At 35.8% G+C, this 18,409-nt stretch overlaps 1 protein-coding gene across 7 annotated transcripts in view; it reads right to left on the bottom strand.

The window, feature by feature from the left end:
- Positions 1–18,409, bottom strand: part of PHKB (phosphorylase kinase regulatory subunit beta) — a 68,153-nt gene that overhangs the window by 20,590 nt on the left and 29,154 nt on the right. For all 7 annotated transcript variants that reach the window (XM_027732782.2, XM_027732791.2, XM_039386162.1 and 4 more), the window contains 9 exons: positions 16,952–17,149; positions 16,172–16,229; positions 13,912–13,989; positions 11,896–12,054; positions 8,145–8,239; positions 3,064–3,119; positions 2,799–2,892; positions 1,044–1,127; positions 621–725 (listed from right to left, as the gene is read on the bottom strand). In XM_027732782.2, the coding sequence (XP_027588583.1) occupies positions 621–725; positions 1,044–1,127; positions 2,799–2,892; positions 3,064–3,119; positions 8,145–8,239; positions 11,896–12,054; positions 13,912–13,989; positions 16,172–16,229; positions 16,952–17,149 (927 nt within the window). The remainder of the gene's footprint in view (positions 1–620; positions 726–1,043; positions 1,128–2,798; positions 2,893–3,063; positions 3,120–8,144; positions 8,240–11,895; positions 12,055–13,911; positions 13,990–16,171; positions 16,230–16,951; positions 17,150–18,409) is intronic.

The following is an 18,409-nucleotide window of genomic DNA, read 5'->3' as shown; positions in this document are numbered from 1 at the left end:
CTGCTATTTCATAAGTGTTCTGAAAATACTCATAAGCTTGTATATCAACCATGGAGTAAACCATGAGGTGCAGGGTATTGAACTACATGCAGTGACCTAGGAAGTGTACGTGGGGATCCAGGGTTTGAATCCCAGCCACTAGGGTGGAATAACCAGGGCCACCTCCTGTGCACTGGAAGTAGCTGCTCAAGCCCAGGGCATGTGGCAGGTAAGCTCTGCACTGCTGCCCACCTTACAGGCAGGCAACTTCTAATATTTGTGTAAAATCAAGTAGTATTTCTTCCATGTAAGGCTTCTCCCATAACACCCGTCTCATCCCTCTTTTCAGCCAAGAACATTTGTTTTCCCAAAGAAACAAATGATAATTTGCTTGCTGCCCTACAGCATTCCCAGTCGCTTCTGGGGCAGTTTTTCTGTCAGACAGAAATGCTCACTAGAACTCATACTGGGCTGACAGGATAGTCATCTTAATAGACTTCCCAGCTGCAAGATTATTTTTGTATTAAAAGAACACACATACAGAGTGTTCCCATTTCAGTCTTCTCTTTTATCAGACTTCCCAGTTTATTCTTCTACAGGCTCTACTTTTGTCACTTTCTCAAAGGAGAAGTTACAAATACCTTAATGTCATCAATCAACATCATAACATCCTGAGACATGTAGAAATCACTGAGATCAAAAATGATGGAGTAGCAAACTACCGTCTTCCCCAGTATTCGATAGATCTGTTGAGAGAGAAAACTTCCATTAATCTTTTCTCTAAAATATCTGAAGCACTGAAGTAGCTGAAAATGAAAATTTATTTTGAAACTATCAAAGTAATAATGACTGTAGAACAGCTGAATTTAAAAAAATAATATAAAACCTACATATTTAATTTTTTATCCCCATTCAGCCAAGTATTCAAATATAATGACTTGAAAGTAAGATATATGCATAAAATAAAATTGAATTTCAATTATGTTTAAAATAATTCAGAGAATAACTCAATGCTTATCTAAAATATACATCAATAATAGGAATATAAACATTTCTTGAACAACCTTTGATGTTCCAAGGCACCCTATAGGTCTGTCCGGTCTTCCAGATAATCCCAGTTTCTCATTGACTCCCAAATGAAAGTAAGCCTGTAAGAAAAAATCAGGGAAACTGATAAAAACAGCTTTTCTTATGCTCCTGCCATATCTTACAAAGAAAGTTGTGTGTATTCTGCTCTGATTAGAAAACAATTCCTAAAATGTGGTCATTATTTCTATTCATGGGGGTTTTTTTTAAAACTTGTGGTTTTCTATATTAGATCTCCTTTATACTTTCTTACTCCTATTACTTTTCTAATCTATATAATTAAAATTTTTCAATTTGCTTAATGAAATAATTTTTTTAAAGGATCATTTGCATTAACTGTCTGGCCAACTTTGCCTTCTGTAATGTTTTTTCCAGTGTAGATACAAAGGTAAAAGAGGAATATAGGAAGTCTTTGAAAATCTATATTCTAATTTTAGTACAAGCCTGCAAAATTAAAGCAACAACAACACAAACCAAAGGGAATTATCTCATTATTCATAGCTTGACTCTTATTTATGTATTGCTAGTACATATGAAAGAAAAAAATCTTCATTTATTACGGTATATGAAAATAAAACCATAAGAAAACAACTAAGCTGTGAGCAAGACATTATAAACATACCAGATAAACCTGACTGAAAGATGTAATTCTTCCTTATTTGGGCAGTTTTAGGTAAGGAACCCACCATTACTACAGAATATTTAGAATTCTGAACATTTTCCGAAGTTCAGTTTTTCTTTATGCTATAGGAGGATAATTGAGAAGCAAATGAAAACAAACACTTGAACAAGCATTACACTCAATAGCTTTTTATTGCTGTCAGCTTGGGGCCTTCCTGATCCTGCCTATGTTTCTGCATTAATAGCAAGAACTATTTAAAAGAGAAAACAAAATTACCTACATGACCTGTTCATCCAGGCTATGTAACCCTATTCAAGTGGGAAAGGAATGGAGCCACTAGAACACCAACAGCTTTAAATGACCCATCCTTGCATAACAAAACCAAACAACGTTCAACCTCTGCTTGTAGGAAGTAATGGAGACTAGGAAAATGGCAGTAGACATGACAATTTAACACTAAAACAACCTTCCTTTTGATGGAATAAAAAGCAGAAAATGCTTTCTTAACAAAACCAGAACTCCATTAGCATTGTAACATTGTCTCTTTCCTTGAAGACTCTCAGCTGGAGGCCTCATGCTGACAACACAACTACTGAAGATGTTTTGTCTTCTAGCAATAGCACTCCATCTTGACCCGTTACAATCAAAGCATCAGTTCTGATTCAGCACTAGAGCACTGAACAGTGCATGGTTTCATGCAAGTCCAGCTGCTTCAAGCAGGTGTGGTTTTTCTTTTATTAAAATGCCCTTCAAATCTAGATTATTAAATCTGCTAATAGCAAGAAATGGCTGCAAAAGCAGACCAGACTGTTGGGTTGATTTATGAGCATGAACCAAACTACAGTGGTCTTGTACACCATCTGTTTCTGGGTTCCCTTTTTTTTCATCAGTCTGTGCCTACAGAGTATTCCACTCCTCTCCTGTGCTATACTCCATGTATCTTAGCCCATTTTCTTGTTTTCCTCTTCTTTCTCTTTTCATTCCACTGCCATTCAAAAGAGGTAGATAACAAGCTTGGGGAGATACAAGCCTAATAGCTTGATATAAATTCTTATTTTTACAAAAGAAATGTATAGTTAGATAAAAAAATCTTAAATGCAAAACTCCTTACTTTGACAAGTTCTTTTTGAGCCCATATCTGAATTGGTTCCACCTGCTGGGGGGTCTGAGTTTGGATTCCATATGTGTTCAGAAAAACTTGTAAGCTACAAATGAAATAAGGACAAATTTAATGATAAAACACAGAATAGTCTTAGTTTTAACAATTATCGTGGCAGGAGATACACAAGTAGCAGTATTTCATTCTACACCATTTAAGATATTTATTGTTCAACCCTTCCCTAATACATACATTCTTAATAAAAGTAAATACGTACCGCTGACTTTCTGCTATGAGGGCCACATGTACTACCAAATCATTTTCTAAAGGACCCTAGAAAATAATGCAAAAAAATATTATTAGCATTGCTAATTAAAGATTTTGTTCAATATAGCATGAACAGGGACAATGGCTATTTGAACAATTCACAACTATGACAGACATCACTGTCTGCATTTCTCTTTCTTACAGCATGAACAAATTGAAAGAACACCACAGCACTAAAACTTGTCAGTCTCAAAACTATGGGAAGACTGTCCCATCACTAAGACTCTGCAAGAGATGCGTTTTGGAGAATCATTAATAAACAGATTTCTGGTAATCACTGTTTGGATTAGTTTGGGGTTTTTAATTAAAAAGAATCACATACGAAAACCACTAAATTTTATACAAAAATTTAGAACTTATCTAATCAATGTGTCACATATATGCCTGATACAACCTAATGTTTTGATACACGTTTTTGTAATGAGTGAAATAATTCAGCTTTTTGGGTAATCAATAAAATTCACTTAGAAATAACGACCTGATGATTTCAGCCCTTTACTCTGAAAAATTGTGATCAGACAGGTAGGTAACTCCATTTCCTCACATTGTTTATTACACTGACACCAGTATTCATTTCAAACATGAAGTATTTTACATCAGGCAACTACGCAAACAGGAGTGAATTCAGCATGTTGGGTGAAAACACTGACTCAGCTCCCTGGGTCCTGAAGTGGCAATTCACCTTTCTTATCACAGTGGCAGCAGCACTATGAGCTAGAAAATGGCATGTCCAAGTTATTCCTTGTTCCTTTCTTCCCTGGCATTCAACAGCTAACAGCACTAACAGCAGCTCACACTTTCATTGCTAAAATGCTTTTTGTCTCCTCTTGTCTAGAAACTGGCAGAACACAAATAACAGAAGTTAAACACATCTTCTATCAATTGTATAAAAAGACAGCATTTTCTGTGACGATAGAGATATAGATATATTGATTTAGAACAGGAAGCTCAGAGTGAATGCTTGCTTGCTCAGGCATCTGTGAGCCTTGATATGAAGTTAGATCTTAGGGATTTGCAGAAGAAATTCTTGATAATATTCTCCCAGAAGTCTTGTCAGCACTACACTTCCACTACAAATTTTGGACTTTTTGCCACATGAAATAAGTTGTGATGGAAGTACGTGCACAAAGAGACCAGATGAAGAAGTCAGAAGTTCAAGTGACATTAAAAGATTTTACTGCTCAGAATAAGGTCATTGTGCCATTACTTGCATTTATACAAACCATAGGAAAACTCAAACCAATTCTTTACCATAATAATTGTTTATAAAAAAAAATGCAAAGCCCCCATATACACATCTGAAAACAAGACTGTACTGATTCACAGACAGCCTGTGATCTACCCTGGGGGATGGTCTTCAAGTTAAGACTCATTTATTACTCTATCAGTGATGAAGTTAGCAGGACTTTGTAACCACAGACTGTAAGTTGTACACAAATCATCTATTCCACATCACCAGTGAGGCACATCCCTCCCCAATCCTGATTGGAACCAATTCCTCTCACACACAGCCGTGCCCAAGGACACGAGTCATTTAGAGCAGTCAATAAGTGGTGGTTCTAACACCTCCCAGAACTATGCAAACTGCATCTGCAGCACAACTGGCACAACACAAAATCTGTGGGAAAACTTGCTAGACCCTTAAAAGTATTGTGGAAAATTTTAACTGTAATTGCTGTACAACTACAGGACTGCTGTACCATTAAACATGTAACATTACTTTCACTGTCATTTGACATGTCACAGCCTAGAGAATGACAAGTACATAAAGAAACACAGATCAAAATAATTGATACAACATTCAAAAAACTGTGTCACCCTTTTCAATAACAATTGTTCTAAATAGCATTTGCTGTATATTTTTTTTAAAAAAGAGATATGGAAAAGCATTAAACTCCTAAATATTTCACTAAATAAATCCTGTTGTTGTTAAAAGTTCCATTTTAATGTGTTGGCTTTCACATTTGTCTAATAAGGCAAGGTCAGGTATTGTTCATACAACATCAATCACCACCTCCCCAGGACACAAAAACAGACCCCCCCTGCCCAGGCTCAGCCTTCTGCCTTCCCTTTCCACATTGGATAGTGGGCAGAAGGGGCTGTTTTCAACTATATTCTGCACGCTGTGTGGATGATAAATATACCTCAGAAGGCCAAGACAAAATAGTGATTAGTTCTTTTTCCTCTCCAAAAAGGAGAATAAAAAAAAAATTTTAAAAATCATAGTTTTTTAACAAGGTTATAAACCATCAGAGGTAGGATAAAGGCAAAAATCCTTGACTCTGTCCCTGGCACAAGCAGAGAAAGCAGCTCAGTATTAGTCTTTAGCTGCACTCTCTCTGGACAGATGTTATCACTATATGCCTCTCTGCTTACAGTGCCAGGAAGTCTCAGAACTCTGAAAAAAATCCATTCATTCTGAGCATGTGAGAAACTGGGAACAATATCCAAGAACACCAGTGGAAATGACACCTACCGGGCTTTCCAAGCATGTGGAGCAAGGTGAGGCAAACAGAAATAGCCCACAACAGAAGACACTGGACTTGACCCAAACGACCCACCTTGCTGCTACTGAACTCCAACCTGATTGTCACAGAGTACATCTGCTCCTGGAAGCAGCTGGACCCTCTGAACACTGTGTGGCCATTGGTACTGACACACCAGGCTCGTTACATGAAATAGAGCCTGCACACATGTGTGCCTCAAATCCCAAAATAGCATTTGACACATTTAGAATTGTGTTAACTGTGATAGACAATTGTATTAACAGGAATGAAAGCAAGAATATGTTTATAATTATCATGACAAAACAAATCATCCAATATGGTACATCTCTCTAAACCATCCAAATTAGACATGGTCCAACTCTAAACATAACTCAGGTAAGCTGAAAAATCTAAAAATATCTCAGTCTACCTCCACTTAATTTTAGTTCCTTCCTTACACATTATCTATCTCCCCGAAAATAAAAAAATAACCAGTCTATTATTTTAACTATTCTTTTCCCAATTCTCTTCATCAATAGGTATTAACCTCAATTCACAGTAACTGGAGTCCTCCCAAATGACTGCCAAGTCTACATAGCAAAACACTAAAAGAATACAATTAATTAATTGTAACCCTAAACACATATTTCAACATAACCCAGCAGACAAATTAGTCTTACTATGGCAATTTAGTAAGATGATTTTTTGTTAAATATGAAATTAAACATAAGACAGCAATAAATCAGCTTTCACATGTGCCAGTAAAATGCAAAACAAATCCAGAAAATCCCCATCCTACCTCATTTCTCAAATGTTGTTACCATCCAGGCCTCCTTCTTCACTACATTCCCCAAAACAGAATGCAACAACCAGAACTGTGTTATAATCTCTGCTGAATACAGAGCCAGTAAAAAGGAATAACCAAATAAGCTATTCTAAGGAATCCAGTTCTAAAGAGTCCTCCTCACTGAACTAGAATTCCCTGCATTATCTTCTTTCAATAAAGTACATTTTCTTTTTACCTTATGAATGGGATCTAACCTGACCATTAGCACTGCAAAGCAAAAGGAGAACCTCTCTGACTGCTGTTGGATTTTGTTGTGTTTTGGAACACAGACTAAAACCAGCAAAGAGAGCCCTGCTCCAGCACCACACTGGCATTCCCCAAGAGGAAACATATGGACACAGCTTCCTGGAAGTGTATTATTTATTATCACTTTTGGGAAGCTCTTAGGGCAGAGGCTACTTCTCTCTGGAGATCTGGAAATTCTCTATCATACATTGGGTACCCCAAATAGAAGTAAAAATGCTTTTCTGCTGAAACATTTCCTGATGAGTGATGCAGTGCCTTTAGAACAAACCCTCATCTTCTTCAAAGTGTTCAGCTGTGGCACATTAAAAGTTCCTGGTTTGAAGAACCAAAGGAAGAAGAGTTGGATGGGTTGCAGTAACCCTGACTCAATACAGGCTTCTTCTGAGGGCACTCCTAAAAGGGCACGTGGTATCAGCAGCTCACAAGTTCTGTTGTATTCATAACCCATGAGGTAAGAACAGACCAAAACTGGGAAAAAATGAAGTCACTGAGCTTTCATTATCTCATATTAACATGGCAGAAGTGCTGCACCGTGAACAATGGAAGTCTCACTATGAATGAACCAAGAGCCAGGCAGGTGGATTACCTTGGTAACAGCAAAGAGGAGGAAACTGAGGGCTTAAGCAGCATTTGGATAAAACAAGAAAAACATTATTCAGTTCTGAAATACTTCATCTTTTATGCTTCAATAACAAATTCACAACGCTGAACAAGGGACTTCTTAAATATATATTCCTTATATAAGGAAACATAACAGCTGAAATACATTGTTTAGCTTCCACACATACGAGTTCTCACCTCGTTAATAAAAGAAGTCCCCTACATACAGATCACGTTTTCAAGCATTCCCCATCCCTGTTCACTCATTCCTGCTGTGCATTTAATCCAAATACAGGAGAACATGGAATCATGGAATCATTTGGGCTGGAAAGGACCTTTACAATCACTAAATCCAACTGCTAATCCAGCACTGCCAAGCCCAGCACTGAACTCTGTCCCTAAGTACCACATGTGCATGTCTTTTAAATACCCCCAGGGATGGTGTCTCAACCACACAAAAAAAAGAACCTAATCCTTGTAGGTCTTAGGAGCTCTAAATACAAAAAAAATATGAATACATTGAAATTGTTTCAGAGGAATAAAAAAAGCATTTTTCCATTCCTGGCATAACTTATAACTCAAAGAAACATACCTAACTATTAACAACAACTTAAACTTACATTTTCTGTATCATTTTGACTGCATTGCTTAATCTGAAGGCAAATGTGTGTCACTTCCCCAGAGCTGCAGATGTTATAAATCTTCCTTTTAAAAGCAATCCTCCATCAACTCAGAAAATGTATATACACTTAATATTTTCCTTGCACTTTAACTGTAATATTAGAAGACCATACATAACATGTAGATGACAATTTCTCAGTGAAAATATTTTAAAACTAAGCCTATGCTTACCTGATTTGAAAATCTCATGCTCACATTCCGCTGGTCTTGGGGAGCTACGTACCGTCCAATAGGGTCCAGATCCTTAGGACTTATTAACTTGTCAGCTGAAAGTAAGGGATAATAAAAATACAGAATGACTTAAGTACCTTCAGCAGCTTTTGTGAAGAAGGCATGCTAACTTATTTGATGGAGTTGGTTCTGCTGCTACAACCCTTGTTTTGGATCAATGACTTACAGATCAAAAGGATATTCTGCAAAATTAAGAATCAGATATTGTAAAAAAACCTAATTAAATTTATTTGAAATCAAGCCATTTCTACATGGAGTTTTTTTACATGGGAGGAAAAAAGCCCACCTAAAAATTCATTATTTTAACCTTCTCCTGAAAAAAAATTAAGTATTCCAATAAAAGTATGCTATTGAAAAATTTCAACGAATTCCTTGAATAAAGGTTCATAATCTACTATGAGCCACTATACCCTTCAAATAAGCATTCTATTAAAGTTGCATTTTGCCATGAAACTCTCCAAACTTTATTTAATTTCTGCTACAGAGTAGGCCACAATGCATTTTCATTTCTTCTACATAGAAGTCAACAATTTTGTACCTATTCTTAAAAGCCTCCACACTGGATAACAAGCTATCAATCTAAAAAGGAAGTGACTCATGACTCCATTCAGCTGCAAGAGAAAACCAGCACTGCCTTCATAAGAATGTTTCTGAACACTGCACCACGTAGTAAATGAAGACTACAGTTTATAAACTCAGAATATGTCCTTACTGAAGGTTATAAGTGTTAGGAAAGAAGAGAATAGATGGTACAGTGCAAAGAAGATGCTCAGGCAGCAGTGAAGGGCCCTGGCTGGGCAGTTCACCATGGAAGCTGTGCTGGAGATGTTGGTGCCAGGAGCTCTGCCAGCTACTGGCTACTGCCCTGTCCTCAGCCTTGTGCTGGGACAGCATGGCTGGACTCCTGCCAGGGCAGGACCCCGTTCCTCTGCTCTGCTCCTGCACGGTCACGATCCATGGGCACAAAACCAGCAAAGCTAGATTATAAAAAAATCACCATGGACAAATCATTTATATACTGACACGTGAGTTACCAGATCTTACATAAGGAAATCAGTCATCTAAAGCTCCAGTCCACACAGAATTCTTATGCTGGCTAAAGGAATGGAAGTTACTCGATTTATGTGTGATGCAATAAAATTGATTAACCAAACGATTGCAAGATCAATGGGCTATGCATCAGTTCTTAAAAGCAAGAGCAGTTTCCAGGATACATGTTCTATTCCCACTGTTTTTTACATTGATTTATGTTGCTTAGTAATTAAAATATAAGGTCAGAATAATTTAATATTTAAAAGAACTATATCAATAGACTATTATAAAATATAGCTTCAATATTTACAATTTTTTTTTAAAATAGGATCTCAGTGAATATTCATCACCATTATTACAAATACAAATGTATTAGAATGCAAAAGCAGAGATTTCTTTGTTAGCTCACTATCTGCAGCAGCAGCAGCTGACAACATTTAATCCATTTGGTCTACACTGTAAGAAATATTAAAAATCTTATTAAAACTAAGACTCTTAACCTAGTTCTAGGCAGCACTGAATCCACAGAAGAAGATACAAAAATTATAAGGAAAAGGAAAGGAAAGGTAAGAGAGGTACTAAATGAAAGCCTGAGTGAATTTTCAGTTGCATGAAAAAGCTGAATGCCTGGCATTCCTTCCCTTGTTTCAAAATGAGGACCTTATCATAAAGGTTTTACAAACCTCCTCATCCGACGTAAGGAGGAAATTGTATGAAAAATAGCATTATCATCTGCAAAAACATGCTTTTTTTTCATAAACAATTTTTTCAGTTGCATAAACATGTGATGCCCTCCAATAGGCATCTGACACGCAGACACTTTCATTGCCTGTTACTCAGAGTGTTTATAAGCAGGACCCAAATTTTGACCTCCCTACTTCTGTGGGAGGCAGAGAGATGTGTAAGAATTGACTCTGTTTCACGTTGCTACATTTAGAAAAGTTTGGAGTGCAAGAGGCAGAGCCCAGGCCCAGAGACAGCAGAGGAATCTAAAAGGTGATGTCGTGTGCTCGCCTACACAGCAGGAGCAAGGAGGCTGAACAAATACAAATTAATTGCTACCCTTGAGGCAACACAATGATTTCTGAATGGATGATGAAATGGGAAAACAGTACCTTCCCAGATATCAAAGTATTTGGAGTCAGGCTTCCACTTAATTAGCAACCACCAACAAGCAAAGTAACACTTTCACCAAGGATGAGACTGTTATTCAGGCAGGTTTTCATCCAGAAAGGAACAAAATGGAATGCAGCAGTTATAAATTAGTATGAATAAATGGAGTTCCTGATATAACAACCACCAAAATGTTGAAATTTTGAATATTTGGGAAAAAAAGAGGGTGAATGAAAGTGGTGAATACAGTGGAGAGAAAGTTTTAAAACAATAAAGGAAACAGCAACTAATGACAACATTTCAAAAAGAGATTTAGCACAACTATTTTTTAAAAAAGCGGTGTGTAAGAATGCTCAGCAAAGAACTGAAACACAAGAATGTTATGTTACACAAACAAAATTTAGCAAATTATAAATACAATTTATTTAACCAGCATTCTGCAGGTACAGAAATACACAAATATTAGTACAAGATCAATACTAGCAGAATTAATACAGTATTCCTACACACACACTTGAGAATTACTTGACTAATATTTTTAAAGGTTAAATTCATTTTTTTTAATTAACAATAAGATTGCCTGCATTTATTTTAAAGCATTGGCTGAAAAAGGAATTAGGTAAGGAATACAGTGAAAGCAAACAGGTGGAGCACCAGACAGGCTCTGTCCCTCCATACTTAAAGATACATCCACTGTTCTTGCCAAGTCTTGAATTTTTAAACCCCCCTTCAGTGTTTCTCATTTTTACTACCAACAGCCTGTTTCCCTTTACAGTGTTCACAGAAAAAAGTTTCTAGAACTCAATTTACTGATTACCAGGTAAATGCTGATCCTGTTAAAATAAACTGATATATCTTGCTCCTAAAAGGAATACTAAATAAAAAAAACAAGTGTGAAGATTTTTCTGGCTTAATCATTCTTTTTGCATTAGCCTTTAATAAAATCATTTCAAGTGAGACCAAGAGTTCATTTGTGACTGAAATTCACCATAACAATCTTCAATGGTCAAACTTTAAAAAAGAAACTAGATGAGCAATTGAAAGTACATTTCAAAGGATAAAAATAACACAGGTTGAATAAATTATTAACTTTCTCTGAGACTGCAACTATTCAAAATTTAAACTTTTTGTGCCTAAAGCAGTAAATAATTTGAATTAAACGCTATAAATCACTTACAAACATCACTGTACAGGTGCAGCTGATATAGTTAATCCAGAAAGCATCACATTAATATACTTTGTTACGAAGAAAAGGAAATAAGAAGAGAAGCTAAGAAAAGAAACAGCAAAAAAAATAGATCTATCATGTTTAAAAGATTTTCAGTAATCTATGAAATATTCCACTAAGTTTCACAGTATGTTGCATGCAGCATAAAAATGAAAAGACTTTTAAAAAGTAATTTTTGTCCATCATGTAAGTACTAAAGCAAAAGACACACATGCCACTCATAGTCCCTTCAAAACTCAAGCCACTGTTTTTGTTCAGATTCAGAAAAACATGATCAAGACACAGTGAAAACCTGAGAGCACCTGCTCAGGCTCTTACCCAGGAGTTTGGCAATGATGTACATGGCCTGGCCCCACAGGAACAACTTTCCATCCCGGCCATTGTTACTGGGAAACCGCTTCTGACTGCCAGGGCTCTTCTTTTCCATTTCAACAAAATCAGCTGGCACATAGTAATACTTGGGCACCACAGGACAGCCTGGGATTTTTAAAATAAACAGTAAGTAAGTCATCACTTCCCTCATTATTTGATTGGAGTCCCCCAATAAAACTGAATCCAAAATAGGAAAAATGACACCTTAGTAACAATTTGAACAGAGATGGATTCATTCACTATCCTCTCTCAAAACCACAAGCAGTGTAGGAAACCCAGGGCAATATTAAACTACTTCATATTTCACCAAACTTTTCCTCAGAATTTCTTCCCAGAATACATATGTTGTCTGTGCAGCATCTTACTGTGCAAATTGAAAATAAAACAATTCACCTAAAGCAAAACTCGGTTCAGGTGACAAACCATAACCAAAAGCACTGAAAGCCGGGTCACAGTGAAACACTTGGGGTGTTTTGTGCCCTGCAGTTAACACATGCTCAGTCTCAGGCAACTTTTTAAAATTAAAATCCTGGTCAAAAATAGTCAACTTGGGTTTACATACTTTTATTAATTAAATGCTTAAAACTAGCACTTGAATTTTGAAACATCATGAATCAAAATAGCATAAGTTCTTCCCTGAAAGATAATATACCTTCTATCTAGAATTATGCCACAGGTATTGCTGATCATTGTAGATCAATAACCTTTATTTCCACACTTTTTAAGTAATTTAGAAACATAATGACAAATGATTGACCTAATTATATGAAATAGAAATGCAAATTAATATGCTTCCTGCAAAACTAAATTTTACCTTAGTATTGCTCTAGTTTTGAATTTATTTGGATAAAGAACTGGTGATAAACAGAATAAAGCTGCAGTGTCTGGCTACGTGCTGAGACAAAAAACTGCTGGCAAGAAGCAGAGAAAAAAGTGGAAAAACGAAAGTTATTAGAGAGAGAATATTCAAATGAGTGAGGTATCAAAGCACATGCAGAAAGTTTAAGATGGGATATTTGTGATGACATTCAACAAAAGAAACCACAAGATTAATTTAGCATCCATGAAACTTCACATATTCATTAACAATCAGAAAAAAACAAGGACTAGCAAGGTCAGAAAATTTGTCACATAATGAAAACTTGGTAAGGAAATGTTTGTTTTTCTTATAGAAACTAGTTCACTTCAACAAGTTTAAAGAACAAGTCAGACTAAAATACTCTACATCTACCTGTGTAACTGTACCACAGATGTAAGAACAGGTGACTAAAATGCTGAGTTTTAAAATTGGATTGTCAGTATATTGAAGCTTGTTCTGTTCTCTGGCCATTTCTTTTCCTCCCACTCAAACTTATGGTCTTTTTCTTTTTTTTAACTGAATTTTGGATGAATGAGCCTGTAAGCCATCAATAGCCTCGTCTGCAGTGCCACAAACATTCTGGAGCGCACAAATTAAGCAAGAGAACATTTATATTAGAATGCTGCCATTTTCCCTGCTCTAAGCTAGAACCAATTTCATATGCATGTAGTAAATTATTTTTTAAATCTTGTGAAATTAAGTGACAATGAAAGATGAGAGCAACTCTCATTTGTATCCAGGTGGAACACTGAAACAACCTAACTGTTGGCAGTTACTATTTGCCAGGAAAGTCAAAGTGAACAATGTAAATTGTAAAAAATGAAGCAGGGGAGGAATGAGTGGGTACAGTATAAAACTTATATCAGTATCAGCAGCATTTTTCCAGACAATGTTACTTTTGTTATCACACTTTATGATGTAATGTATCTACTACATAAAAGAGATTATTTTAGTATCAGTATTATGCCATGGAGAAACATATTGATATTTTTACTTCTCCTTTGCTCTGACCACAATATACATTAATAGGGAAGTCAGTATTTTAATTATTTCAGATAAATAAAAAGCTACAAGTGTTTCAGAGAATGATTTCCAGATAATACCTTCAGGTGTATGTTGAAGCAAAGGGTCCAGAAGATCCTGATATTCCTTTACCTGTGCAGGATTTCCTTTAAAAACGCCTAAAAATAACCAAACAATAATTGATTTAATGGAAGAAATAATTTTTTCATGAACCTAATGTTCATATAAGAAAAAGAAAAAACAATCTGGTGCTTATTTTTCAAAACTAAATATTTTTTCAAACTGTTTAGTATCTACACAGAAGTAAAAGACTAAACTGTATATCCTCACTTACTGCTACAGCTAAATCTCACAGGGATCATGAATCAGGTGTTCTGTTAGTAGCTTAAACTGAAATAAATGTCAAGTTACATGGGATAGTAAAGCTGTGAACTTACAGGGGGCAGGACCTGGACACAGACAACCAGCCCAGCTCACTGTAAAGAACTTCCTCAATTATAGCAGCACGAAGAGGCAGAGCTTATGTGCCTGTGTGGACACAAACAGCCTCGTTCTAAATACTGAGAGCAGAGTTGCAAACTGATCTAGATGAGAGTTGCCCAGAAATCCCATTAAATAAATACAAAAGAAATTTGAAGTAGCAAATTGAATCTCTCCAAAGATTTTTTGATGGAATGTTACATCTGTAAGTTATACAGGTATTATTATATCACCATATTACAGAGACTGAGAATTGCTGACACACCTCAAGATTAAATAAAACAGTCAACTCTCTGATGCTGCTTCTGGGGAGACACTGGTATGTTTGGGAGTACCAGTACCTTAAATGGTTTTTTTTAGCAGAACTTCCCAAAATGAATCTGATCAACACTAACATGACCAGTGCTAAGTTCATCAAAAGTTCTTAAATGAAAATATATATCAACAATACCAAAACCATTTCTGCTCATCCAGCAAAAACTGTATCACTTTGACAAGCACTGTCCCATTGTCATACAGGTAACAAAACCCAGCTACCAGAAGTTACCTGGATATTTAGTTGCTTAATACAATTTGCAGAAAAGGCTTTCTTTTGTAGTGTGTGTGTTGGATGGGCAAACAGGCTTACAGCTAAACCACTATTCACAATGCAGCAGTTTGAGGGGTTTCTTTAATGCTTTCATTACAGAGATATTACCCTGTAATCTGCTCCTCCCATTCCATTGTCTTTTTGCAGTCTGTTTACACTTCAAATTTTGCATTAAGGAAACCTGTGGATTTGGAGATATTTGCACAAAATCTACTAACAGAATTGGTCTATTTGCTAAAAGTGCGGTCCAGGAAGAAAGGACATGTATGTGCAAAGTATTTTTTACTCTTTTTTGTACACAAGAAGAGTAAAATGCTTCTTTTATTCTTCTGATAACTTCAGTTAAAGATCACTACCTTTTTGTTCTTCCCAAAACTGCAAGTGGGCAGCATTAAATGTCAGTGCCTTTCTCCTCAGTTTTGGGCCTCACTCTTTGAAAAACATCAAGCACTCCTTTAGAAATATCAATTGTGAAACCTTATTGTATCTTCAAACACAATATTTTAATCTGTGCCTGGCCACAGAGGAGTCGAGGCAGACAGCATATTTCTATGCCTCTCACTATCTTTATTTGAAAACTATTTAACATACTACAGAGGGGGGGAAAAAGAAAAAAAAAAGGCCAGATTTTAATCCATTTAAAAATCTTTTTGACAGCTGTAACCCTACTAATTTGCTTAATCAGACTTCTGTTCTATCAAAGCTTTAGCTTCCATCATGAATCATCCCCTGAACTTCTTTGGTGTGTCTCCTATCCTCAAGACAAGGTTTAGGTAGTGGTGTTTTTGCTGCTGTTGTGATTTTATGTTGGTTTTTTTTAATTCAGTCAGACTGACTGAAAAATTGTGGCCTTTTCTGGTTCACTGTCTTCTTTCTGAATTCTGTTTCAATTTCCACTCAATATTCAACTTGAAAAGACCTGCTGCAACATTCAGTGTGTCAATATGTTCTCTCTTCCACTTCCTTTCCTCTTGTGTGCAGCTGCAAAGGTTTGATATCCTGTGAAAGATTTTTAGGCTTAAAAGGCAATGCAGGACAATGTCACAGACTGAACCTTTTAAAACACCCTTGTCAAGTTCTATTCTAAAAACAGGTCACCACAGGTTGGGGTGCTTGGGGGTTTTTTAACCCAGGAGGCAGAACTCTCAATGAGATATTTAGTGTCACTGCATTATGGTTTATTTTCACAGGACAGGAAAATTTTGTCTCTTTCTTCTAAGAGCTCATCTCTCTCATGCCTTTCAAGGACAGGGATGTAAAGCTACACTTACCATCGATGATCATGAAAATAAAAAAAAGAGGGAATTCACACTCAATGCCATCAAAAAGCTGAAAAGAAGAAAAATTCAGACATTTCATCATTTTCATTGAAGGAAATATATCTGAATAATGCTGTTGAATAATTTCTAAGCAACAAAAGACAATCATAAAAGCAAAAACATTTTAGAATGTCAGTTTGTCATTTAGGTTACCACTCCTGAATCCTACGGCCACTTTAACTGTGCCTTTATATCTGCTGTGGCTCATTCTCAAGCAGAATATTTAAATAACCTACTTTTTAATTTTTCACAGAGAAACTATGGGGGAAAAAAAAGAAATAAATTTTCATTTAGATAACCTTTACTGATAAATATTGTGATCAAAAGCAAAATTGTTTTCTATGCACTCAGACTGTAGTCAGCTGTGAAATTAAATGAAATGATAAATAATTTCCTTATTTGTTATGTGAAATCAACTGTACCCTAAATGTAAATGAAAGCACATTCATTACAAAACAAACCAATGACTCACTTGCTGACTTAGCAATCTCTGAAAACTGCACATGCAAATTACAAAATGCATCTCCTTCACTTAAAGCAATTAGGCATCACTGGGCAATTCAAATTACAATTACTGCAGAGGGGTGTCTGGCTTGGCTTTGTTTTCTTTTGGGGTGTTGTGAGGATTTTGTTTTGTTTGGCTTTGGGGTTCGTTTTCTTTTTCAAGTACTGCCTAAACATTTTGGAAAACCACACTCTGTCCATAAGGTCACAGGTCAAGTATCCCTCTACCTTGATCTCTGCTGGTTTGTAGTACCGCCGGGTTCTGTCCTCCAGGGCTGTTCTGTACCCATCTCTCAGAAACCTTTTAAACCCGTATTTTCCTTTCAGTTTTCTGATAATTTTATCTAGTGTTTGACCAAACAAAACCTCATCATCCAAAGCAAATGCTGGGTAACTAAGACAGGGCAAAAGGGCTGCATCAGTATTCTGTAGGAGGAGAGGGAGAAATAGGACGTTACACATTTAATTAGATTCCTGACAATTATTTGATGCACAAAGACTGTTTAACTTACTAAGTGAAATATAAGATAATGTTCCAAACTTATCTTTATCAAAATCCTAGTACCAACATACTAAAATAAGGTGCAAAATAAGACTTCTAAAGAGACATCAGGATAAACTACAACCCAAATATCCAGACAGAGGATTTAAAAGAGAACTCTGACTCAGAATCTGACCTGTTTTACAGTTGATAATGTGCAGGCATAAGTGAAAACATTCTAAAACTTTGTGTTGTTTTGTTGTTGTTGTTTTTTTAAATATATCCTCCAGGTTATTCCTGGAAGAAATACAAACATTTGGGTATCATATGCTCAAAAGAATCACAAATATTTTATAAAGGTGCAGTGATTAAATTATCATTTCTGAACATCTTTTTCAGGAATAGTCTTCAGGTGCTTCAACAAACAAGCTTATCTGATTTACAATTAAGAGGATAAGGGAATAATTCCAGGAGAAAATATGAGCAACCTTCTCAAGAACCATGTGCACCTATCATAAATTAAAAACATAGAAAAATTACTAACCAGTGCAGCACCATTACAGGTAAGCTTACAGAAACACAAAAGAGTATTCTTTTCTGCTGACATATTCAAGATATTCAACTGTTAAAAATAACATGTTTTTGCCAATATGACTGACATGAACCCATAAAAAGAAGAAAAGGACACAAAGATTCCTTCTATGGGATAAGTAAGCTGTGAAATCAGCTTCTGCTGGAATATTTCAAGTCTCCAGCAAATAACAAACAGCAAGAGTTATAAAAGACCATTTGACTATAAAAAAAGTAGCTGACAGTGTCTTTTATTTTAATTATCCAGCATTACAACTCTTCCATAATTCTTATCCACAATAAGTAAACTATTAACGTTGAAGATTATAACAGTCTGTTTCACGAACAAAAATGCTCTTACGTCCAAGAACACACAAAAAAGCAGAACTCTATTAACACTCATTTTAAATTACTGATTTTCAAAACCCAAATTCACCTTTGATGGTAGCACTGAAATAGATCTTTTTTTAACTAATCTATACTTATGTCACTTAGATTTACTCACTGAGGAAATATATTTGTAACGGTAGTTTATAACAACAAGAAATTGTCTATATTCAGTAATTTATGATAAGCCAACCTTAAAGGCTTTTTTCCTAGACAAAAGAAAGAATTAAAGCTAAAACAAAAAGTGT

The sequence above is a fragment of the Pipra filicauda genome, unplaced genomic scaffold, assembly GCF_003945595.2.
Source record: "Pipra filicauda isolate LSUMZ 115617 unplaced genomic scaffold, ASM394559v2 scaffold46_size3722508_pilon, whole genome shotgun sequence".
NCBI lineage: Eukaryota > Metazoa > Chordata > Aves > Passeriformes > Pipridae > Pipra > Pipra filicauda.
This window is presented reverse-complemented; position numbering and strand designations above follow the sequence as displayed.